The 26,979-nt window shown below is 39.5% G+C and overlaps 1 protein-coding gene across 1 annotated transcript in view; it reads left to right on the top strand.

Annotated features, from left to right (window-relative positions):
- The window catches only part of LOC128692590 (uncharacterized), a 55,119-nt gene that overhangs the window by 1,872 nt on the left and 26,268 nt on the right, over window positions 1–26,979 (top strand). The window contains exons 2-4 of the mRNA XM_053781773.2: window positions 9,228–9,463; window positions 13,718–13,857; window positions 23,719–23,797. Coding sequence (XP_053637748.1) covers window positions 9,228–9,463; window positions 13,718–13,857; window positions 23,719–23,797 — 455 coding nt within the window. The remainder of the gene's footprint in view (window positions 1–9,227; window positions 9,464–13,717; window positions 13,858–23,718; window positions 23,798–26,979) is intronic.

The raw sequence follows: 26,979 nt of genomic DNA, 5'->3' as shown, positions 1-26,979 counted from the left end.
ACAGGCGACAGAAAAGAATAACAGAGTGGCTAAAAGAGGCCAATATATTTGAAATGCGTAGGGAGACACTTGTCAGAGAAATAGCAAACATCGAACTAAAGCTAAAGGAATCTTATAGGAGCCAGGAATCACGGGAAGAACTAAAAGCCATAAATGAAATCGAAAGAAACCCAAAGTATTTCTATTCTTATACCAAATCAAAGTCGAGAACAACGTCCAGTATTGGACCCCTACTTAAACAAGATGGGTCCTACACAGATGACAACAGGGAAATGAGTGAGCTACTCAAGTCCCAGTATGACTCAGTTTTTAGCGAGCCGCTAACCAGACTGAGAGTCAAAGATCTAAACGAATTTTTTATGAGAGAGCCACAGAATTTGGTAAACACTAGCCTATCTAATGTTATCCTGATGCCAAATGACTTCGAACAGGCGATAAATGACATGCCCATGCACTCTGCCCCAGGGCCAGACTCGTGGAACTCCGTGTTCATCAATAACTGCAAGAAGCCCCTATCATGTGCTTTTAACATCCTATGGAGAGGGAGCATGGACACTGGGGTCATCCCACAGCTACTAAAAACAACAGACATAGGCCCACTCCACAAAGGGGGCAGTAAAGCAATAGCAAAGAACTACAGTCCGATAGCACTAACATCCCATATCATAAAAATCTTTGAAAGGGTCCCAAGAAGCAAGATCACCACCTGTCTAGATACCCATCAATTACACAACCCAGGGCAACATGGGCTTAGAGCAGGTTGCTCCTATCTGTCCCAACTACTGGATCACTACAACAAGGTCCTAGATGCACTAGAAGACAAAAAGAATGCAGATGTAATATACGCAGACTTTGCAAAAACCTTTGACAAGTGTGACCATGGCGTAATAGCATACAAAATGCATGCTAAAGGAATAACAGCAAAAGTTGGTAGATGGATCTATAATTTCCTCACAAACAGAACACAAAGATTAGTAGTCAACAGAGTAAAGTCTGAGGCAGCTACGGTGAAAAGCTCTGTTCCACAAGGCACAGTACTCGCTCCCATCTTGTTTCTCATCCTCATATCTGACATAGACAAGGATGTCAGCCACAGCACCGTGTCTTCCTTTGCAGATGACACCCGAATCTGCATGACAGTGTCTTCCATTGGAAACACTGCAAGGCTCCAGGTGGACATCAACCAAATCTTTCAGTGGGCTGCAGAAAACAACATGAAGTTCAACGATGAGAAATTTCAATTACTTCGATATGGTAAACATGAGGAAATTAAAACTTCATCAGACTATAAAACAAATTCCGGCCACAAAATAGAGCAAAAAACTAACGTCAAAGACCTGGGAGTGATCATGTCAGAGGATCTCACCTTCGGGGACCATAACATTGTATCAATCGCATCTACTAGAAAAATGACAGGATGGATAATGAGAACCTTCAAAACTAGGGATGCCAAGCCCATGATGACACTCTTCAGGTAGCTTGTTCTATCTAGGCTGGAATATTGCTGCACACTAACAGCAATATTTCAGCCTAGATAGAACAGGTGAAATTGCTGACCTAGAAAATGTACAGAGAACCTTCACGGCACGCATAACGGAGATAAAACACCTCAATTACTGGGAGCGCTTGAAGTTCCTGAACCTGTACTCCCTGGAACGCAGGCGGGAGAGATACATGATTATATACACCTGGAAAATCCTAGAGGGACTAGTACCAAACTTGCACACGATAATTACTCCTCACGAAGCAAAAGACTCGGCAGACGATGCAACATCCCCCCAATGAAAAGCAGGGGTGCTGCTAGCACGTTAAGAGACAACACAATAAGTGTCAGGGGCCCAAGACTGTTCAACTGCCTCCCAGTGTACATAAGGGGGATTACCAATAGAGCCATGGCTGTCTTCAAGCAGGCACTGGACAAGCACCTAAAGTCGGTACCTGACCAGCCGGGCTGTGGCTCGTACATTGGATTGCGTGCAACCAGCAGTAACAGCCTGGTTGATCAGGCTCTGATCCACCATGAGGCCTGGTCACAGACTGGGCCGTGAGGGCGTTGACCCCCGGAACTCTCTCCAGGTAAACTCCAAGTAAAACAAAATAGACTTACTCTCATCATCTGTAATTCCCCGTAATTTCCACTTACACCCACTGAAATGACTGTAAACATGAAATTCCAAATATAGCTATTGCCTAATAAATCTTAAGTTAGTCCTAAATTTGCCTAAGATACTCTCTCAATATAGGAACTTTAATAGAAACAATGTATCATGCCAAGACAAAACCATTCTCATTACTAAATTTACTAATTATAATATTGTTATATGTTTTGGTGTACCTCACTATTATAACTTAATTAATCACTTCAGTTACCTAACTTTTAAATCAGTACATTTGCAGTAATGTATGTTAAAATTTACTGCTCCATAATTTGTGTCAATATAGAGTAAGAATTAGTATTAGTCTGCCTGAAATGCTTAGGCATGCTAGTGGCCTTCTTTGTAATTAGTATTTTATAACATGTAAACCACACATTGTAAGCTTTACAAGGAAATAAATATTTTCATTTTTCATTTCCATTGGAGTCCTTGGTCCTAACTTTCATCAACTTAATATGTATTGTAAAATTCATACTACTATATAATTAATCTCTGAAAATAGCCAAGGAGCAGGTGTTTACTATTATCTTCTCCCCATTAACCTTTGCTGCCTTATCTTATCTTATATCTAATGATGAGTAGTTTAATGTAGCAATGCTGGAATACATTTGTAACAGCAATTAGGTGTATGAGTGGTTAGACTAATTGATTAAGTGTTTGCAAAGACTCATTAAATTACAAAGAAAGAAGGATTAGTATACACCAAAGGAATTTTGTAATATAGACACAAACAAATTCAAATTGGTAAAATGTATGATATATAAAAACTACATTTGTGTGTATGTGAAAAAGGTAGTTTTGTTTATTTATTTGTTATGGTTGTGTAAGTGATTTTGAAGTAGAGACTTGAATTTATAAACCGACAGTGTTTCTTTTATATTCACAGGTAATGAATTCCAGATTTTAGGGCCTTTTATGTGCATTGAGTTTTTGCATAGCGTGTGGTGGACACGAGGAGCATCGAAGAGTGATCTGTGTCTTGTGTTATGGTCATGTGTTCTGTTGAGGTTGGTAAGGAGATGTTTGAGGGGAGGGTTAATATCAGAGTTAAGTGTCTATGTATGTAGTAGGTGCAGTAATAAGTATGGATGTTTTGTATTGTGAGTAGGTTTAGAGTTTTGAATATTGGTGGAGTGTGCTGCCTGTAGTGGGAATTTGTTATCATTCTGACTGCAGCTTTTTGTTGGGTGATTAGTGGTCTGAGGTGGTTAATTGTTGTTGAGCCCCATGCACAATTTCCATAGGTGAGATAGGGGTAAATAAGTGAGTGATATAGGGCCAGGAGGGCTGACTGTGGAACATAGTACCGTATCTTCGATAGTATGCCTACGGTCTTGGAATTTTTTGGGGAAATTTGTTGTATATGTGCTTAAAATTTGAATCTATTATCAAGGTGGATTCCTTGGAATTTTCCCTCTGTGAGTTTTGTGATAGGTGACCCATTTATCAGAGTACAGTGGACCCCTGAGTTTCGTAATTAATCCGTTCCAGAGAGCCTGCCGAAGGTCGAAATTCACGAGTCGAAACCATTTTCCTTATAAGAAATAATGGAAATAAAATTAATCCGTTCCAGACACACAAAAATATTAAAATAATTTTTTTTTTTTTTCAAATTAAATAAAGATTTACATAATGAAAACAATCAGAAATCAAGTACATGCATTTAAAATAAATAATAATAACATTACACTTACCTTTACTGAAGACTTCTGGGTGGATGGAAGGTGGGAGGAGGTGATAGGAGGAAGGTGTACACTATTGTTTGGAAGGAGAATCTCCTTCCATTAGGACTTTAGGTAGCAAGTCTTTATCTGGGGTTACTTCCCTTCTTCTTTTAATGCCACTGGGAACAACTTGAGAGTCACTGGACCCCTGGTGCACAAAATATCTATCCAGAGAGGTCTTTTTCTGGGTTTCTTTAAGATTTCCCTGAAGTCGGATACAACACTGTCATTGTACATGTTGCAGATATGGCTTGTTTCAGCTTGGTCAGGGTGATACTTTTCAACAAAACTTTGCAACTCATTCCACATTCCACACGTGTCCTTAATCACTGAAGAAGGCACCTCATCCACTCCCTTTTCCTCATCCTCTGAAGCAAGTTCCTCGGCTGTGGTCTGATGCTGTTCCAGTTGAAGCTCTTGCAGTTCGTCAGTGGTTAGCTCTTCCCTGTGGTCCTCCACCAACTCTTCCACATCCCCATCACTCACTTTATTTACCAAAGGGCTTGCACTAGCTTTCCTTGGGTCCATGATGACTTATTTAGCAGTTGCAAGCACAAAAAACAATGAATTATTATGAAATGTATTGTATGAACCCACGGGGTGATGGTCACGTGTTGGTAAACAATGGCACACTGAGCGTGAATGGCGTGGGAGACTGGCTTGGTGTGCGCGGTGATGGGCAGACGGGTACCGGACGGTCGCTGAAACACGAGTCTAATCACGAAACTCGAGGCCAAATTTTGCCAAAAAAACTCGCCAAAGGTTGAATTTCACGAAAGTCGAGGCTGCCGAAACTCGAGGGTCCACTGTAGTTTAGTGCCTTGTGTCTGTCTCCTTTCTTAAAAATGGGGACTACATTTGCCGTCTTCCATACCTCAGGTAGTTGCACAGTGTCAATGGACGTGTTGAAAATTGTTAGTGGCACACACAGCGTCTCTGCTCCCTCTCTAAGTACCCACGGAGAGATGTTGCCTGGTCCCACCACCTTTGAGGTATCAAGGTCACTTAGCAGCTTCTTCACCTCCTCCTCAGTTGTGTGTATTTCATCTAACATTTGTTGGTACAGTGGAACCCCGAGTTTCAAACGCATCGACTATCAAATGCTTTGAGTTTTGACCGCTTTTTTCACACCAGTTTTGTCCCGAGTATCGAATGTGCCCCGTGTTTGGAGCCGCGTACCAGACCTGTCTGCCTACCCGCGCCTGCCTGCGTCCCCCACGTAGACGTCGTGAGCCAGTCTGGCTTTGTTTGTGCTTGAGGGAACACTAACCTGTGTGCTCATTTAAATATTTCACAATTAATTCATTGTGTTTGATGCTTGTTTATTAAGTGTGACTGTGAAATAAGCTACCATGGTGGAAGATGGTGGTGGTGGTGGTGGATGGTATTGGTGGATGGTAGTGGTGGATTGTGGTGGTGGTGGATGGTGCCTTCTTCAGAGATTAAGGAGATATGTGCAGTGTGGAATAGGGTGCAGGCATTTGCTGAAAAATATCACCCTGAGCAAGCTAAAACAAGCCATCTCTGCAACAAGTTCAGTGACAGAACCATGTCCCATTTTAGGGAAATCTTAAAAAAGAGAAGTAACTCCAGACAAGGACTTGTTACCTAGAGTCTCTATAGAAGGGGATTCCCCTTCCAAACAATAAGTGCTCCCTCACTACTCCTCCCTATCTTCCAGATGCCATCAACAATCTTCAATAAAGGTAAGTAAAAATGTTATATGTTTATTTATCTATTAATAATTGTACTGTATATGTTGTGTGTTTGTAAAACTATAATTAATCTCTTTAAAATGTATTTTTTTGTGAATATTTTTGGGTTTCTGGAACTGATTAATTGTATTTACATTATTTCTTATGAGAAATATTGCTTCGAGTTTTGAATGTTTCGACTTTAGAACTAGCTCCTGGAATGGATTAAGTTCGAAACTCGGGGTACCACTGTTTATCCCTTGTTGGTATACTTCCCTGTTCTGACTTCCCGAAGTCCTTCTGTCTTCACATACTTCTTGGTCATTTTTTGTGAGGTCCTCACCTTCTTTCCTCAGCCTGATTACCTGGTCCTTGACTGTTGTCTTCTTCCTGATGTGGCTATACAACAGATTCGGGTCAGACTTGACTTCTGACGCTATGTCATTTTTGTACTGTCGCTGGGCATACTTGTTTCTGGCTCTTCGACTGATCTTTCTATTTTCCAGGGTCCTTTGTCTTCTGTACTTTTTCCATTCTCTAGTGCACTTAGTTTTTGCCTCCCTACACCTTTGGGTAAACCAAGGGCTCATTCTGGTCTTCCCATTATTTCTGTTGCCCTTGGGAACAAACCTTTCCTCTGCCTCCATGCATTTCGTTGTTTCGTACAGTGCTAGTCACGGCATTATGCCACCCCTCCCCCACACACGTACCAAAACCCAAACACATGCCATGAAAGATTATAATATAGTATATATATTTGCACGCTTACTGAGGTTTTAATACTTGGTGCTGCATCCTTTACGCTTATTCATGTTCCTCACCCATGTAGGAAGACTCTCGCACAAATTCTTGAGAGTTTGGAGAGGTATATTATGCCATGCTTCATGTAGGGCAGCCTCCAGCCACAGGATTGAACTGATTTCTTTGCCCAGTAAACTTCATTTCATTTTTGACCAGAGGTTCTAAATAGGGTTTAGGTCTGGGGAATTGCCTGGCCAGTCATTAAAGAACCTCACTTCACAGTCCTTAAACCACTGAACTACAGATTTGGTGGTATGACACAGTGCACCGTCCTGCATAAAAACTAGCCCCACACTTGTCAAATGCATCAGGTAAATTGTCACACAATAACTCCAGGTAATTATACTGGTTCATATACTGGTTTTTGGGAAGCACAATGAGTTCACCAACACTCTGAGCACTGAACCCCCCCCCCCCCCAAACCATGAGCAAGTCTGTGTGGTGGTCCCACAGGTGTAGCGTGGGTCTAGCAGGTCACTACCTTTGGGCCTGTACACGTGTCCCCCATGGTTACAAGTGACGGTGAAGGTTGCTTCATCACTCCAAAGTACTTCAGACCACTGTTGAGGATTCCATTGAAGATATTTCTGTGTATAATCCAGCCTATGTTTCTTCTGTGTCTTGGAGAGGATTGGTTTCTTAACTTGGCTCTAACTACTGTAGCCCAGTTCTGACGCACGTCTGTTAACAGTTCTTACAGACACCTCTGAGAGAAGATGTGGGTTCTTTTCTTTCAGTTCTCTAGCAGTTATCTTAAGTGTACTCTCTAACTGCTTCTTTAACACAGTTAAGGTACAAACAGATGTCTTCTTCAAGAGGCCAGGCCGAGGTTTGGAAGATGGTAACTTGACACTGCAACCAGCCTTGAAACGCTGCACCCACTTCCTCACTGAATGCTTACACACACACACACCAGAATTCTCCACTATTTCTTTCATCTGGTGCCCAGCTTTGTGAAGCCCTATGATTTGAGCTATAGTTTCAGGTGTTATAGATTTCCCTTTACCCATAATCAAACATGTAAAGCCCCAAAACCAGAGGGAACACTGGACAAAAAATGGGGCAGATGAGAGACAAAAGTGCAACACTTCCTCTCACCACAGCAGCCATATGAGCACTAAGGAGTCACTGTGGAGTATAGTGGCAGGCCGTGACGTCATGCTCACGGCTGCTTCCCAGCATAATGCACTGATGAAACAAAGCCCCCTTGTGTGGTAGGCCTTTGATTTTTGTCACGGCATTATGCCAGGGTGCTTACCCAGCATAATGCCGTGACTAGCACTGTAGTCCATTTCATTTACTGACTTTCCTATCAGTTTGCTTTCCCACTAAACCTCCACCAGGAAGTTCCTCATGCCTGTGTAGTCTCCCCTTTTGTAGTTTGGCTCGCTGTATGACCTTTGTAGGTTTAGCACTTCTTTTTTTGATTATAATGTAATTTGGCTTTTCCCATCATACTCATGTTACCCTCTCCACTTGTAACTCTACATATTCAAAGCTCAGAACCACATGATCACTAGCTCCAAGGGGCCTTTCATATGTGATGTCCTCAATGTCCAAGCTACTCAGGGTGAACGCGAGGTCCAGTCTTGCTGGTTCATCCTCCCCTCTCTCTCTGGTAGTGTCCGTAACATGTTGATACATGAGGTTTTCCAGTACCACATCCATCATCTTGGCTCTCCATGTTTCAGGACCCCCATGTGGCTCCAGGTTTTCCCAATCAATCTCCTTGTGATTGCAATTGCCCATAACTAGTAACTTTTGCTCTACCCTTGTGAGCTCTTCTGGTCACCTCAGCTAGTGTGTCCAACATTGCTCTGTTGGTTTCTTCATATTCTTCTCTTGGCCTCCTGCAGTTCTGTGGTGAGTTATACATCACTGCAATGACCACCTTTTGTCCCCCAGATGGAATCGTATCTACTCTGTAGTCCCTTTCACCCATTTCACCCATTCCTTCCACTTCCTCAAATCCCCATCGGTTTTTAATGAGCAGTGCAACTCCTCCTCCCCCTCTGCTCCCTCTATCTTTCCTCAGGATCTGATATCTGGGCGGAAAGATTTCATCTGTTAGTCCGGTGAATTTCGTTTCTGTTACTGCTATGATGTCTGGGGATGTCTCCTTGATTCTTTCATGCCACTCCTCACATTTATTTGTTATTCCATCCACATTCGTATACTAAATCTTCAACTTTTCTAAAACTGTGGTCTGGGGAGAACGTTGGGGTTAGGGGAGCAGGAGATCTGGCGGGGAACTGTGGGGGGTTGCTGTGGAGGTGGAGTTTGTGATGAGGGGGGTGGGGGTAGAGGGTACAGTATGTGGGTTTTGAGTTAGATTGTTTGGTTGCATTGGGGTTGTCGTGATTGAGGTTCTTCTGTGGGTGGTTCTGATGGAGGTTGTATTTCCTCATCCTCCTGAGTCTGGGTTCTCCTGCTCACCTACGTCTTTCCCTCTTGTTTCTCCTTGTGTCTTTGTACCCTCTCAGTTTCTGCCTTTCTTCATGTGTTCTATCGCAGTTGAGGTACATCCTCTGGTGCTTTGGTATGTATGGGTTCAGTGAGTTGTCACTCACTGAACCCAGCAGTTGGGGTCACAGTTTACAGTTTACTCAGTTTTATTCATGATGCTCTGTGACATTCTGCTACTGTACCATGTTTGTGCTGGAAGTTCTCCCATATACCTGCCCTCTAACTTTACCATCATTATATGATTGCCACAAGGTACATACACAGGGTGATATTAATTTTGCATGTAGCTTTTCAGTATTAATTTTTTTTGTTCCTTAATGTAATCTATTAAGATTGCTGAATAATGTTTTGAGATTATTCAAGGGACATTTTTCTCTTGCTTTAAGGTCGGGGGTTCGATTGAGGTCCATGTCAAGTGGTCATGGAAGTTTACAGATGGTGATATCTCAGTTAGGGGAAGTACGAAGCAGCTTTAAGGCATTTTCCCAAGCTCAAGCCACAGCATCAGAGGATCTTTTGAGCTGGTCTGGTGGCAGTCATGAAAATCGAGCTATTGAAGAAACCTTTGCTCACTTGGCCGAATTGTCTTTACTTTGGTCTGAGGTCCAGAGAGACTTTGCTGGTATGGTATTTAATGTTTATTACATTGTATGTCAATTTGTTTGTGCATGAGTGTGTAAGGTTTGAATATTTTATATATACATAGTATGCAGTATAGTACACCATTTTTATGTTCATTTCTGTTTAGTTAATGAACCTAGCATCAGAATTTAGATTTATGTGTATAGCTATTCATTACTGATTTAATCAATCCATCAGTTAATTTATCCTTCTGTTATCAGTGCAGGCTCAGTCTATTTTATTGGTGTTTCAGTTCTGAACATTCGTGGTTTACAAACTCATAACCCTCTGGAGAACACTAGAATTCTCCTTCTTTCGCTCCCATCCTATATAATGTTTTTGTTTTCATTGAACTTTATAGTCCTGCTGTACAGTGGAACCCTGTATTTCATACTTAATCCTTTCCAGAAGGTCGTTCAGAATCTGAAAAGTGCGAAAACCGAAGTAATATTTCCCATAAGAAATAATGTAAATACAATTAATCCATTTCAGACACCCAAAAATATTAACAAAAAATACATTTTTTAAAGAATAACTATAGTTTTACATACAGAAAATAATAAGAAATAAATATAAAGCACAAATGAAATGGATAAATGAACATTTAAATCACTATTACATACCTTTATTGAAGACTCTTGTTGGGAGGAGAGTTTGTTTGGAGACAGGACAAAATACTTAAATATGACGCACTAATATCAACTCTGCGGCTTATTTATCTATCACAATTCATCTAATATGACATAATAAACAATATTAATAACATAGAAACATGATATATACTCTAGAATGAATAAAATATGTCATTACATATGTGAGGAGTGGTGGTGGTGGTGTTGGGTTTATCAGGGCCACTGACCATAAGCTGTACATGCAGTGGGGGTGGTGGCAGCAGCAGCAGAGGCCACCACCACTATTCACACTGAAATAATGTATGTAATTTATAAATAAGAAATATTTACACTTTAATTTATAAATAAGAAATGTGTATACTTACCTTGGAGGAGATGCTGGCATTGGTTTAGGGTGGTGGAAGATACACAGAGCAGTATATGTTGTCATTGGCCCTATACACCTCCAACAACATTGGAGGAGTTTTGTGTCTTCCTTTTTCTGTCGCTTAATCGCTTAACTTACTTGCTACACTGTTAATGCTACACTTTATTGCTGGCTGGAGCTATAGCCTTTATTGACTCCTGCTGCTTTAGTATCATACATATCGTAAAATCACTGAAGAAGGTACATTCTCCCCTCTCACACTAGGATCTTTCTTTGGGCCCATGGTGGCTTATTTCATAGTCACAATCAATAAAGAAGCACAAAAATTGCTAAATGTTTTGGATGAATGCTCACTCAAACAGTGACAGAGCCAGACTGAAGTGGCATCCCGGCGGGTGAACACATCTGATACATGCGATTCCCGGGACAAGGTCCGAAATTCAAAGCAAAATTTTGCACAAAAATGTGTCTGAAATCCAAAAAGTCCGATATCCGGTACGTGTGAAATCCGGGGTTCCACTGCATATATGTATTTATAGAGACTTACTGTGCATAACACAGTCTTCAGAAGTCACTACATTGCCTGTCTCAGGCAACAGGAATATCCAAGTTGCCCTTACAGTGCATATTGGCAGGAATTTTACCATTATCTAATGAGCTACTACTTATGCATATTACATTATAGTGTGTCATGTTACAGTTCAGTGATGTTAACTGATCAGCTCAGTCTCCAGATTTGTATGTGCTAGATACCTCTCACTGAACCTACCTTAACCTGCCTTCATATTAACATTGCTGTTTTCAGTAGTTATATTACTCAGGACAAATATTGTACAGTGGTACCTTGACTTACGAGTTTAATTCGTTCCGTGACCCAGCTTGTAACTCAGTTTGCTTGTATATCAAATCAGTCTTCCTCATTGAAATTAACTGAAATGTTATTAATCTGTTCCAGCCCGCAAAAAACCACACCAATTTTTTTGTTACAGGTTTTTAAATAAGAAAAATGTATTTATAAATTAAAAATATTGTATACAAACATAAAACATAATAAAAGAGAATGTAAAGAAATAAACTGGTTTTATAAAGTATATTTACCTACACAACATAGGGTAGCATCAGCTATGGAGACATTGGTGGCTTCTCCCTCTGCTATAGATAGCTCCACCCACTTTGTAACAATGCCAAATGGTGAATTAAATATGTATAGTATTAGAAAGAAAGAAGGAAAATAAATAAAAAGGAAACTCCAACTTGATAATGTTGTTTTAATTTGCTTAACTCTTACATATTACAGAAAACAACAAAAAAGTAAAATAAACATACAGTACACTCATTACTTACCTTAACCCTTTCAGGGTCCAGAGGTCAAATCTCAAAGTATGCACTAGGGTCCAAGAATTTAAAAAAAAAAAATTCTTACAGAATTAAAGATAATTTTCTGTAGGTAATGAAACAAAAAAAAAAAAATTCTGACGAGTACTTACCGAGATAGGTATGAAGTTGACCCTCAGTGACCAGGTGGCAGCAACATCGGCAACTTCCGTAAAGTCACATTTTTTTATTTTACATTTTTCTTACTTTTTCTTTTCTTTCATAATATTTTTTTCCCAGTAACTTTTGTGGCCTGTGAGACCAATATAGTATATAGTCTATATATATTATTTTTATTTTTTTTATTATCACACTGGCCGGTTCCCACCAAGGCAGGGTGGCCCGAAAAAGAAAAACTTTCACCATCATTCACTCCATCACTGTCTTGCCAGAAGGGTGCTTTACACTACAGTTTTTAAACTGCAACATTAACACCCCTCCTTCAGAGTGCAGGCACTGTACTTCCCATCTCCAGGACTCAAGTCCGGCCTGCCGGTTTCCCTGAACCCCTTCATAAATGTTACCCTGCTCACACTCCAACAGCACGTCAAGTATTAAAAACCATTCGTCTCCATTCACTCCTATCAAACGCGCTCACGCACGCCTGCTGGAAGTCCAAGCCCCTCGCACACAAAACCTTTACCCCCTCCCTCCAACCTTTCCTAGGCCGACCCCTACCCCGCCTTCCTTCCACTACAGAGTGATACACTCTTGAAGTCATTCTGTTTCGCTCCATTCTCTCTACATGTCCGAACCACCTCAACAACCCTTCCTCAGCCCTCTGGACAACAGTTTTGGTAATCCCGCACCTCCTCCTTACTTCCAAACTATGAATTCTCTGCATTATATTCACACCACACATTGCCCTCAGACATGACATCTCCACTGCCTCCAGCCTTCTCCTCGCTGCAACATTCATCACCCATGCTTCACACCCATATAAGAGCGTTGGTAAAACTATACTCTCATACATTCCCCTCTTTGCCTCCAAGGACAAAGTTCTTTGTCTCCACAGACTCCTAAGTGCACCACTCACCCTTTTCCCCTCATCAATTCTATGATTCACCTCATCTTTCATAGACCCATCTGCTGACACGTCCACTCCCAAATATCTGAATACATTCACCTCCTCCATACTCTCTCCCTCCAATCTGATATCCAATCTTTCATCACCTAATCTTTTTGTTATCCTCATAACCTTACTCTTTCCTGTATTCACCTACATTATTATTATCAGTATTTTATGTGAACATGTTAGATAGGGGTGCATAGATACAAATGGCTTTTAATGTACATGCTCTTGGATTGTGAGCAGGGTAGCTGTTATGAAGGGATTCCAAACCTGAGTCTTAGAGATGGGAAGGGCAGTATCTGCACTTTGATGGAAGAGCAGGGACATTGCAGTCAGAGGGTAATCTTATGGTGATGTCAGCACACCTCTGGAAAGACAGCAAATGAGTGAATGTGTTTTCTTTGGGTTATCCTACCTAGTAAAGCACACACACATATATGTATCTACTTTCATTGTACATTTATATGATCTTTTTACCTACATATTCATGTCATGTTTCTAATTATACATAAAGGATAAATCCTTTATGTATATATACATTCATAAATCTCTATTGGGAAGTGGAATAGAATTCCTTTTCCCTAAACCATGCGTGTCATAAGAGGCGACTAAAATGCCGGGAGCAAGGGGCTTGTAACCCTTTCTCCTGTACACATTACTAAAGTTAAAAAAAGAGACTTTCGTTGTTCTTTTTGGGGCACTCTGCTTCTGTGAGATACGGCCAATTTGTTGAAAGAAGACATATTTAAAGGATAAATCCTTTATGTATGATCAGAAACAATAGTATAAAAACCTTCACATCTTTCCCAGATCATTTAAAGGAGTATAGATCTCAGTATGAGCTGATTTTAGAAGGCGAGAAACATGTTACACAAGCAAGAGAAATGCTTGCTGTCAGGGAGCAGCGCGAGGGAAAACTGCGGAAGGAGTTAAAGAAAGCCAGTAAAAAGGTATGTAAATTGCATCAGTCAGATTTTATTCTGCAATGTAATTACATCAACATTTTTGCTCATATTTCATTGCTTTCATCATCCACTTTAATTTTTGGCCTGTTCTAACATTTTCTACTAGAACTTTGTTCACACAAAATTCTATTTAATTTTTAGCCCTTTAAAACAGTAGTGTATGTAGCTCTGTGGTTATGTTGAGAAACACACAGGAAAGTAAAAATATGTAAATATTGTATGTTAGAAGTTTATAAAAGATTTACCTCTTACTTTCCATGTTCACGAGAGAAAAATTCAGCAAATTCCCTCATTGGAAATTTTTAAATAAGCTTTCATTTCGTCCTCGTATATAAGATAGTAGTACAGTGTACAGTAGACCCTCGACCAACGGCATTAATCAGATCAAATCAAATCAAAGTTTATTCTCTATAAGGATTACAATTCAGGGTTTACAGATTTTGGTTATTGTTTGGTTTACATGTAGTAAAATAATAATTAATCTTAACTTAATATTAACTAGTCATAAGTTGTCCTGTGATACTCCAATACTGAAACTATGTATAGTGCCAAAACAAAAGCATTCACATTGCTAAACTCACAAACTAGTATTTAGTCACTTAGCCATAATACCAACTTACCTCATAATTTTATAATATTTTAAACTTAAGATTTAATCTAAGTCTGCCCGAAATGCCTAGCCATGCTAGGTGTTCTAGTGGTACACTCTGTAATTATTATTTTACTACATGTAAACCACACCATAACCAAATTCTGTAAACTCAGCATTGTAATCCTTATAGAGAATAAACTTTGAATTGAATTGAATTGAATTGAGCCCCCCACTAGAACACCTAGCATGGCTAGGCATTTTGGGCAAACTTAGATTAATTCTTAACCCTAAATTATAACAAATTGTGGAGTAAGTTGACTAAATACTAAGTGACTGAATACTAAGTGACAAATACTAGTTTGTGAGTTTAGCAATGTGAATGCTTTTGTTTTCTCACAATACATAGTTTCTATATTGGAGTATCACAGGTAAACTTATGACTAGTTTGGAATCATTATTTTAAGATTAGGATACGTATTTCTGTGCTTATAGTCAAACGGGTGAGTGAGTGAGTATAAATGTGGACCACCAGGTGGTTTTTATGTAGTTAGTTGATGGGGTGTATCAGGGAGATAAGATGTTTTCTAACAGTAGTTTTGAAGGTGATGAATGTGCCTGCTGTTCTAGAGTTTTCAGGTAGAGTGTTCCAGATTTTAGAGCCTTTGACATACATTGAGTTTTTGTAAAGGTTTAGTCGGACACGGGGAATGTCGTAGAGATGTTTGTGTCTGGTGTTATGCCTGTGGGTCCTGTCACAACTATCAAGAAAGCATTTTAGGCCAAGGTTAATATTGGAATTTAATGTCCTGTATATGTAGATTGCACAGTAGTAAGTGTGGATGTTCTGAACAGGGAGTAAGTTTAGATCTATGAAGAGTGGGGGGGGGTGTTGCCAGGGATGGGAATTAGTGATTATTCTTATTGCAGCATTATGTTGAGTTATTATTGGCTTTAGGTGTATTGCTGCAGTTGATCCCCAAGCACAAATAGCATAGGTGAGGTATGGATAAATGAGTGAATGGTATAGTGTGAGAAGGGCATTTTGCGGCACGTAGTATCGTATCCTGGAGAGGATCCCAACTGTTTTGGATACTTTTTTTGATGTGTGTTGGATATGGGTGCTGAAATTTAGGTCATTGTCGAGGTATATGCTTAGAAATTTGCCCTCATTATGTCTGACAATTAGAGTGCTGTTGATCTTAATGTTAAGTTGCGCAGCACCTGCTCTGCTACCAAACATAATGTATGTAGTAGGTTTTGTCAATGTTAAGTGTAAGTTTATTGGCTGTCATCCAAGTTGATATTTTGAGCAGCTCCTCGTTAACAATGGTGTTGAGGGTGGCAAGATTAGGGTGAGAGATGACATAAGTCGTGTCGTCAGCAAAGAGAATGGGTTTCAGGTGTTGGGATACGTTTGGAAGATCATTGGTGTAAATGAGGAAGAGCAGGGGTCCAAGGACACTTCCCTGCGGAACTCCAGTATCAAGTGGCCGTGTTGATGAGGCTGTGTCTTTAATGGTGACATACTGATACCTATTAGTAAGGTAGGATTTGAAATATGCAAGCGCATGGACTCTTATACCATAATGGTCAAGTTTGTGGAGTAGGATGCTGTGGTCTACTGTGTCAAAAGCTTTTCTTAGGTCAATAAAAATTCCATGCGGATATTCCTTATTTTCCAATGCTGTGTACAGCAGATCTAGCATTTTTACAATTGCATCATTAGTGCTTTTATTTGTCCTGAATCCAAATTGGCAGGGGTTGAGTATGTTTTGTGCTGTTATAAATGAATATAGTCTGTGCACGAGTTTCTCGAAGATTTTGGATAGCAATGGTAAGTTTGATATTGGCCTATAGTTGTTTACATCTGTAGGGTCACCACCTTTATGTATTGGTGTAACCCTTGCTGTCTTGAGTAGTTTCGGGAAGGTGCTAATTTCTAGTGACTTGTTAAAAAGTAATGAAATAGCATGCAAAAGGACATGGGCCGCTCGCTTGTACAATAATGGTGGGACATGAGACAGGTTCCCTGAGTTATTTCTGAGTAACTTTATAATCTCAGTGACTTCGGTGGGTTCAGTTGGAACAAGATAGAAGGAATTTGGGAAATTCCCATCTAGATAGTCCCCGGCATGGGCTAGCTGTTAGTCGAATTTGCCGTTAGTCGAATTAATTTTCCCCATAAGAAATAATGGAAATAGAATTAATCCGTTCCAGACACCTAAAAGTATTAAACAAAATAATTTTTTTTTACATGAAATGTACATTTCCCTACACAAAAACGAATGGGACATGCAAAATAAACAATAATTAAATGCCACTTCCCTTTATTGTGGAGTTATTGATGAGTGATGAGACGGCAGGAGGGCAGATGATGCAGGTGTTCTATTGTTTGGAAGGGGAATCCCCTTCCATAAAGACTTGAGGTTCTAAGTCCTTTGGTGGGGTTACCTCCCTTCTTGGTTTTTTAATGCCACTAGGACCAGCTTGAGAGTCACTGGACCCCTGTCGCACCAAAAATCTGTCCAGAGAGCTCTGTTTTTCATGTGCCCTTATGATTTCCCTAAAATGGGACACAAGAGTGTCATTGTACATCTTGCCTATACGGCTTGCAACTGCTGTGACAGGATAAAATTCATCGATAAATGCTCACACCTGTGTAAACATTGTACACATTTCCCTAATCCTTGACGAAGTCATCTTCCTCCGTCTCTCTTCCTCCTGCTCTGAAGAACATTCCTGAGATGTGATCTGTTGCTGTTGCTCCTGAAGCTCTTGCAGGTCTGCAGTGGTTAGTTCTTCCTTGTCGTTCTGCACCAACTCTTCCACATCCTCGTCATAAACCTCCAACCCCAAGGACTTCCCCAGTAACACTATAGCTTCCACTACTGGCATAGGCTTCTGAGGATTAGCCCCAAACCCTTCAAAATCCCTCTCTTGTACACATTGTGGCCACAGTTTCCTCCAAGCAGAGTTCAAATTCCTGGTAGTCACTCCCTACCAAGCCTTACCTATAAGGTTTATGCAACTGAGGATATTGAAGTGATCTTTCCAAAACTCTCTTAGGGTCAATTCAGTGTCTGAGGTCATTTCAAAACACTTTTGGAACACTGCTTTGGCGTAGAGTTTTTTGAAGTTTGAAATAACCTGCTGGTCCATGGGCTGGAGGAGAGTAGTTGTATTAGGAGGCAAAAACTTAACTTGAACAAAACCAAACTCCCCTGCAATTTGCTCTTGCAAGTCGTGAGGATGAGCAGGAGCATTGTCCAATCCCAAGAGACACTTGAGTGACAATTTCTTTTCCTGGAGGTATTTTGTCACAGAGGGCCCAAACACACCATAAAACTAGTCTATGAAAAATTCCCTAGTGACCCATGCCTTACTGCTTGATTTCCACAACACACACAAATTACCCTTGATGATATTGTTTTTCCTGAACACTGGGAGTTTGAGTGATACACCAATAAAGGCTTCACTTTGCAATCACCACTAGCATTACTACACAACATTAATGTCAGCCTGTCTTTCATAGGCTTATGTCCTGGGAGTGCCTTTTCCTCCTAAGTAATGTAGGTCCTGTTTGGCATTTTCTTCCAAAACAGGAGTGTTTCGTCACAATTAAACACTTGTTCAGGTTTTAAGTTTTCAGTCTCTATGTATTTCTTAAAGTCCTTCACATGTTTTTCAGCTGCTTTTTTGTCTGAACTGGCAGCCTCACCATACCTTACCACAGTGTGTATGTCACTACGATTCTTGAATCTCTCAAACCAGCCTTTGCTGGCCTTAAACTCATCAATATCATCACTATTTTGAGGCATTTTCTTAATGAGATCATCATGCAACTGCCTTGCCTTTTCACATATTATTGACTGAAAAACACTCTCTCCTGATAATTGTTCCTTGTTTATCCATACCAATGACAGTCTCTCTACCTCTTCAATTATTTGCGCTCTCCGTTTTGAAAACATACTTGCACCTTTCGCAACAACAGCTTCCTTGATTGCCTTTCTGTTCGCCAAGATAGCACTGATGGTTGAACGGGATTTGTTGTATAGCCTTTCCAACTCGGACATACGCACTCCACTTTCATATTTTTCAATTATCTCTTTCTTCATTTCCATCGTAATTCTCACCCTTTTTACCACAGGCTTGGCACTAGAAGCTTTCTTGGGGCCCATGGTGGCTTATTTAGTGGCTACAAGCACTAAAAACACCGAAATAATACAAAATATATCGCAGGTACACATGGAATCGACCACAACAGCTTGTCAACAATGGCACACTGAGTCTTGGAGTGGCTGGGCTTGCTCAGGCCACGCTCCAGCCACTTGGACACGTTCGGGACGAAAGCCATTAGATGAGCTTTTCGCCATTGGTAGAGCCATTTTTTATGCCAAAGAACGCCGTTAGACGAATTTGCTGTTACTTGATGCCGCCATTGGGCGGGGGTCCGCTGTACCTCTCTGGGTGGGAGAAATGGTTATAGATAGTGTGGTAGGTAAGTTTGAGGTGCAGGTGTAAATGATAATGGGGAGCCTTTGATTGAAGTTTGTATAGAAAAAGTTTCGTAAGAGGTAATACGTATTTTAACCCTTTGACTGTTTCGGTCGTATACTATATACATCTTATGAGGTACCGTGTTTCACGTATATATACAGTTCTCATAAATTCTAGCGGCTTCAAATCAAGCAGGAGAAAGCTGGTAGGCCCACATGTGAGAGAATGGGTCTGTGTGGTCAGTGTTCCCCATATAAAAAAAATCCTGGAGCACGCAGTGCATAATGAGAAAAAAAAAACTCCGACCGTTTTTTTTTTTTAATTAAAATGCTGACTTTGTGGTCTATTTTTGTATAGAATTTATGGTTGTATACTCGTTTTCTTGGTCTCAATTGATAGAATGGAAAACATATTATAGAAATAGAGGTGATTTTGATTGGTTTTACTATAAAAAGAACCTGGAAATGGGGCTCAAAGTAGAGGAAATGTTTGATTTTTTGCTGATGTTCAGAAGTAAACAAATGATGTCATTGTCCAATAAATGTCCAACTAGCCTTTCTAATATGCAGTCATGAATGGGTTGACATTATTTGTACAATTATTACAATATTGCAGTAGTCTGCATAACAGTAAATCTTCTATTTTTTGTTTGAATAAAAATTCAAAATAGAAAGCAAGAGTAATATCAGAGAGGCCTGGAGATGTGACTGATGAACAAAGAAATGTTATTTTAGAGCCAGGAATGTCTGCATTGTTCATTCTGGACCTTATTTTGAAATTGTCATATCTTTTAATTTTCATGAAATTTACCAAATTGCAAATTTCTGACCACGTTATTGGGTAGTTGAATTTGGTCGACTGGAACAATGGAATTAGCCAAAAATAGGGCTCAAAGTGGGCAAAATTGCCGATTCGTAAATATCGCAGAGGTCGCTAACTTCCCGAGAGCGTAATTCCGTCAGTTTTCCATCAAATTTCGCTTTTTTGGTGTCATTGCAACCGGGAAAAGATTCTCTATCATTTCATAAGAAAAAAATAATTTTTTTTTTTTTTTAAATTTTGTGACACCAGGAGACACCTCAGGATTGGGGGTTGCGACAGTCAAGGGGTTAAGGAAGAAAAGGATAAATAAATACAGCCTTTTCTCACTTAGCGACATACTCATTTACAGACGACTCATACTTAGGACAGGCTCTGACCAGTATGCACACCTAAATAATGTACAACCTCTCCTAACTGAACAATGGAGTTCCGTTTCTAAGACCACGTCGGTCAGTGAATTTGTTGTTAAGTGAGGAGCATATTTGAATGGTAGTGGGTTTGTGTCGACCATATTTGATATTGTTCTAATGTCACTTTTGCACCATTTATAACATTTCCGGTATATTTTTAAATGTTTATACAGTAGTGCACTATATATTGTGATGATGAAAGTAAGACACATGTGCAACATCTGGGTATCTTTATTGTAGACGTTTCGCCAACCAGTGGCTTTATCAATACAAATTCCAGGACATAACTTGAAGACAATAGAACTATGTACAGGAGATGAGGTAATCAGTCCCTCAACCTTGGAGTAGGTGCGAAGAGCACCGTAGTCGTGGAGATTCTTCAGCATTGTGTTGGATAAATACACGAGTGAGAGGGGTTGGATGTGAGTGGGACCTGCACATGAGTAAATAGAATTATCAAAGCTTATTGCTTGGGTAGCATTGAAAATTGGGTTGGGCAAATATTCTGTTAGTGGAATGGATTGTGAAGGACCTGCCTAGTATGGGCTAACAGGCCTACTGCAGTGTATTATTATTAGTACGTATGTAATAATAATAATAATAATTATATTATTATTATTATTATTACATATTAATTTAGGGAAGTGGAGCACAGATCTAGTTTCCTTGATCAAGAGCCCCTCACCAAGGAACCTCCCTTGAGGGGGAAGTTCACATCCTGAAATTTTGTTCGTATCCAGAAGCAAAAAATCGATCGAGTGACTATTCGTATCCTGAAAAATTCACATGGTGGAGCATTCGTAAGCCGAGGTTCCACTGTACATTATTTAGGTATGCATTCTGGGCAGAGAGCGTGTTTTAAGTCCGAGTCGTCAGTAAATGAGTACGTCGCTAAGTGAGGAGAGGCTGTATATTAGACCTGATTTCCTCTGATCTGTTTATTACAGTATACAGTACACTACTGTATAAACATGTGTGGTGTGAATATTATGCAGAGAATTCGTAGTTTGGAAGTTAGGAGGAGGTGCGGGATTACCAAAACTGTTGTCCAGAGGGCTGAGGAAGGGTTGTTGAGGTGGTTCTGACATTTAGAGAGAATGGAGCAAAACAGAATGACTTCAAGAGTGTATCAGTCTGTAGTGGAAGGAAGGCGGGGTAGGGGTCGGCCTAGGAAAGGTTGGAGGGAGGGGGTAAAGGAGGTTTTGTGTGCGAGGGGCTTGGACTTCCAGCAGGCGTGCGTGAGCGTGTTTGATAGGAGTGAATGGAGACGAATGGTTTTTAATACTTGACGTGCTGTTGCAGTGTGAGCAAAGTAACATTTATGAAGGGATTCAGGGAAACCGGCAGGCCAGACTTGAGTCCTGGAGATGGGAAGTACAGTGCCTGCACTCTGAAGGAGGGGTGTTAATGTTGCAGTTTAAAAACTGTAGTGTAAAGCACCCTTCTGGCAAGACAGTGATGGAGTGAATGATGGTGAAAGTTTTTCTTTTTCGGGCCACCCTGCCTTGGTGGGAATCGGCCAGTGTGATAATAAAAAAAAAAAAAATACAGTACACTACTGTATAAACATTTAAAAATATACCAGAAATGTTATAAATGGTGCAAAGGTGAAATTAAAACATCAAAGATGGTTGACACAAACCCATTACCATTATAGTATGCTTACTGATGTGGTCTTAGGAACAGAACTCTGTTGCTAAGTGTGGAGAGGCTGTATACAAGATATGATACAGGACGTAATGAAAGTAGTTTGTTACACTATGTATTGGTAATGCAAGATAAGCCATGGGGGGGGGGTGGAAATCTTTAGCTCAAGTATTTCACACTTCTCATTTCATCATCAGGAGCCATGCAATGTTGCAAAGGTAGCAGCAGGAGAAATGAGGGGAAGTTTTCTCAAGAGTATGGTAACGTGAGTGACACCCACTTGTATCTTTCTTAGAGAGAGATGCAAGTGGGTCTCAGAGAGACCTGCCTAGGCCTATCACATCTCTCTGAGAGACGTGATAGGACTATGTAAAGTAAAAGGACACAAGTACAACTAATGTGACATTTTATTGTGGCAATGTTTCACTCTCCAGGAGCTTTGTCAAGCCGTTAGGACTAGTCCATGATAGGACTAGGCAACTACAGTACACAGTGCTAGCAGCTTATTCCCAGAAGTTTAGTTAGCTGTCCAAAAATACATACATGTATGTATGAATCAAAACCTGTGGAACTGTCACACTTGCAATGATTATAAATCAGTGTATCTAGCTAACTATTCACTGCCCTTCATAAAAAGTATCACCCAAGATATCTTTGAGACTCCAGGCTTCGTTTCACACACACAGTGCATCAGTACTTTACTTTACTAAAACACTACAGCATACCACTTTTAGGCATGGTGGACTCTGGAGATAGTTACTTTTTGGCAGTCATGCCTGCTACAGAGTTGTGACATATTACCATGATGTAATGGCATGTTATACTTACTGCATAGAAAACTTGATGATGACCACTAGATATGATGTAACTACTGGAAATAACTGGTGGAAATTTGGGGAGGCAACTTTTACTCTTAAAATGATTGTGAAGAACCTCGGGCTAAACTTCATAAGCAAGATAGTTATGAAACTCATAGCATCAAAGTGCATTTCATATCTGCTCAACAGGTTTGCTGTCACCTTGAGTATAGCCTGTCTCCCTCTATTATCTGTGACTTAGTGACAAAGTACAGTATAAAATTATGCAGAGCAATTCATCTGGAGCCATAAGTTAGTCAGGCTGGACTTGTCATTCCAGCAGAGCCTTCAACACTGGAGAGATAAGGTACAGTAGAACCTCAGTACTTGAACAGCTCCCTACTCGAACAAAGCTCAGCACTTGACTAAACAAACACAACTTGCTAGAACTTCGCTGTAAACTATTTCATGTTTCTTCACATTTTTTGGTGTTTTTTCATATTGTATAAATAAGTCACCATGGCACCTATGAAGATTAGTGATAACAGCCAACCAAAAAGAAAATTGGTTGGGAAGAATTTGTTCGATACTCGAACGGATTGACACTCGAACAGCCTTCTGGAATGATTTAGGTTCCACTGTATTTATTAGTGTCCCTACTGTTATAATGATACAAGGTATTGTACTTACTGTCCCTTACCTGGTCCAAGTTCATGGAAGGTTAAATAACAGCTTTTATGTCATAAAAACATGTTCCTTTTGGTATTTCTTCATTGGCAGAATTCTTTTCAATGATCAGTACTCCTTTGTTCCTCAGCTGACTCCCACTTGAAACATATTTTTGTAACAGATACTTGAGAAATAGTGATGAAATGAAAGCCAGGTCATTGATTCCTCTAAGTACACCCTGCACTCAATACAGTATGTACCTGTGTTGCTTAATTGAGAAAGCAGTGTATTGTATTCATCTATATTGTATTGTATTTAAGAGAGAAAAAAATGAGAATTTTATTTTTTATAGTGTTTGGTAAATTCTAATTGCTTATGTTCTAAATTAAATTGTTATTTTATCTCTTATTAGGCTCCAGCGGAGGAAGTGCGTTTGCTAAAGGAGAAATTAAGCCAGGCAGAAAGATCTCGGGATCTGGCTCATCTGGAAGGTACTTTACGTCTTTGTATTTAAAATTAATTTATTCTGCATCTTCTTGTTACTGAAGTAAATTGATGAGTAACATACCGTTGACATTTTCCATGTATGTTGTGATGTTTCCATACACATCTTGTTGTTTACGTTACTTCAGCATCTGCTGTTTGGTGCCGGGTCACCAACTGGCCAAGATCAGTGAACCTCATACTACTACTGGTATTTGGTGAGCATTTTGGTGCTAAATCAGGGAAAGGTGATAATGTGACAGAATCATCCCCAGAAAGCTATGGATTATTATTTCCTTAACCCAGGTGACACTCCAGCAGGCACAAGATGGGTAGTAAATATCTTAACCCAGTGATGTATATAAACCCCTTAACTGTCCAAACATTGATCTTTGTTCTTACTTCTAGCACTCCAAACATAGATTGACATTTTATTTTTCCAGTCTCCAAATTTGGCACAGTTGACCTGAGATGCCTTGTCATTATAAAATGGGTCTTAACACTCAGTGTGTGCAGTATTCAAAAAAATTTGGGACCACTTAGTACCTTGTGGGAGCACTAGCTCAATTGAGTGCCAGCTAGAATAAAAGGCTGGCAAACACAAGGGATTCACTGATGCCATGTTGTATTAACATTCCACTTTTAAGAGGAAAGTGATGTTAACCCTGAGTTTAATGGCTTTGAGATGAATGTTGCCACAAGTGGTCTAGGAAATATCAAAGACCTTGATAATAACCCATGTGCAACATTTGTGCCACACCCTTTCAGTTTTGATACGACTGGTATTGTCATCCTGCCAGAATGTCCTATTAACCTATGCCTTAAGTAAAGAGAAATGATTCTGGACTGTGTAATACATGTTCGGCAGGTCAGCTGGTTGGGTGGCTGGCTGGGTGATTGGCTGGGTGGGTGACTGTGACTTTGTCTGTCTCTGTCTGTCACTGTTTCTGTGTCTGTCTCTCCTTGTTTCTATCTCACAGGTAAATTACCTAGGATAACCCAAAAAAAGCCAGACAAAGTGCTGTATTGTGCTTATAGATATAAGGCATAAGCATGACTGGCAAGTAATACGCATTTCACTTGTTCAGGAATGAGACGTGACAATTCTGCAGTGTGTGTAATACCTATTGGTTCATGAGTGGCTCTCTCTGAGACAGAGATACACACACAGGCAGACTGAGAGACAGACAGACAGACAGATAGATATAGATAGATGTAACAGTGAGAGCAAATAAAAAACATGCCAAGGTTCACTGGAAGCAGTGCATGATCAGCAATATTGAGTGATGAGTGACTGCACTATCAGCAGTGGAGAGTGACACTTGTCTGACACCATACTTCAAGGAGTTTCATATGCAGTGGACCCTCGGCTTACAATATTAATCTGTTCCAGAGAGCTCATCGTTAGATGAAGTTATCGTAAGTTGAATTAATTTTCGCCATAAGAAATAATGGAAATCCAATTAATCCGTTCCAGACACCCAAAAGTATGAAAAAAAAATTTTTTTTACCACATGAAATATACATTTTCCTACACACAAAAAGAAGGATACATGCACAATATATTGTACTAAATGAAGAATAAATGATACTTGCCTTTATTGAAGATGTAGTAATGAGAGATGAGACACTGTTTTTTTTGAACACACTGGGATTTTCAGAGTAATACATGAGTAAAGGCTTCACTTTGCAATCCCCACTATCATTACAAGAAAACATGAGAGTTAGCCTGTCTTTCATAGGCTTGTGTCCTGGGAGTGCCTTTTTCTCCCGAGTAATGTAGGTCCTGTTTGGCATTTTCTTCCAGAACAGGCCTGTTTCGTCACAATTAAACACTTGTTGGGGTTGGAATTTTTAAGCTTCACCATGCCTTCTTAAATCTCTCAAACCAACCTTTGCTGGCCTTAAATTCACTAATATGAGCACTAGTTCTAGGCATTTTTTCCTGTTCACCTGGGTGTTAGTCGACTAGTATGGGTCACATCCTGGGGGACAAGATTAAGGACCCCAATGGAAATAAGTTAGACAGTCCTCGATGACACACTGACTTTCTTGGGATATCCTGGATAGGGAAGTTTGGACAAGTGTATAGCTATAGCATTTTGGTCATGTAGAGTATGGTCACTAATACACATAATGGAGTTGGTGTTGTCTATGTGTTGTGCTGGAATGAGCTAAAGTACAACTAGGTATAAACTAATAATATAAAAATACAAATTAAAAATAGCACATGACTCTCACATGTAATTGCACTAAGGTCTAATGTAATGACTTTGGTATAGTCTATGTATTGAGCTAGAATGAGCTATAGTACAACAAGGTTTAATCTAATAATATAAAAATACAAATTAAAAATAGCACCAGACTCTCACTAGTAATTACACTATGGTCTAATATAATGAATTTGGTATTGACTATGTATTGAGCTAGAATGAGCTATAGTACAACTGAGTTTAATCTAATGATATAAAAAAGGCACAAGACTCTCAATTGTAATTGCACTAAGGTGTTATATAAGTTGTTTACAAGAATTAGAGTATAACTAGATTTAAATTGACAAGATAAAATATGCAAGTTAAGGTAGCAAAATAATAAAAAAAAAGAAGAAAAGAAAAAAAGAAAATATATGAGGTAGTTGGTACTAGTTGGTACAATAATATAATTGAAATATACACTAATTGCACACACAATATAGTCACTAAGATATGAAAACAATCTTAGAATAGGACTTATAATATAAACTTATAAAAATACAAATTGAAATGGTACTTGTAATTGCACTAGGGTCTGGTATAGGTTGTTGACAAGATCAAGAGTATAACTATATTTAAATTGACAAAATAAAATTCACAAATTAAAGTACCAAAAGAATAATAAGTAAAAAATAACAATGGCAATGTCTTGGTTATAATATGATAGTAAGATGGTAGACAGGTACACAGATACACAGGTACTGAGGCACACAAGTGCACAGGTACACAGGTACAAAGGATAATATAAAGGTTGGAGTTGAATATACAAACTTGGAAATTTGGCAACAAAATGTTATGGGAAGTATAAAATAATGATTAATGTACAAAAGTAAAATTGATTGGTAGTAAATATGGTGTTTAATAAAATTTTAGTAAGTAATAATGATTACAAAATAAGTGAAAAAGCAATGTTTATTTCTTTCAAAATTGCACTGGTA

Source organism: Cherax quadricarinatus, chromosome 30, assembly GCF_038502225.1.
Source record: "Cherax quadricarinatus isolate ZL_2023a chromosome 30, ASM3850222v1, whole genome shotgun sequence".
Taxonomy (NCBI): domain Eukaryota; kingdom Metazoa; phylum Arthropoda; class Malacostraca; order Decapoda; family Parastacidae; genus Cherax; species Cherax quadricarinatus.
This window is presented reverse-complemented; position numbering and strand designations above follow the sequence as displayed.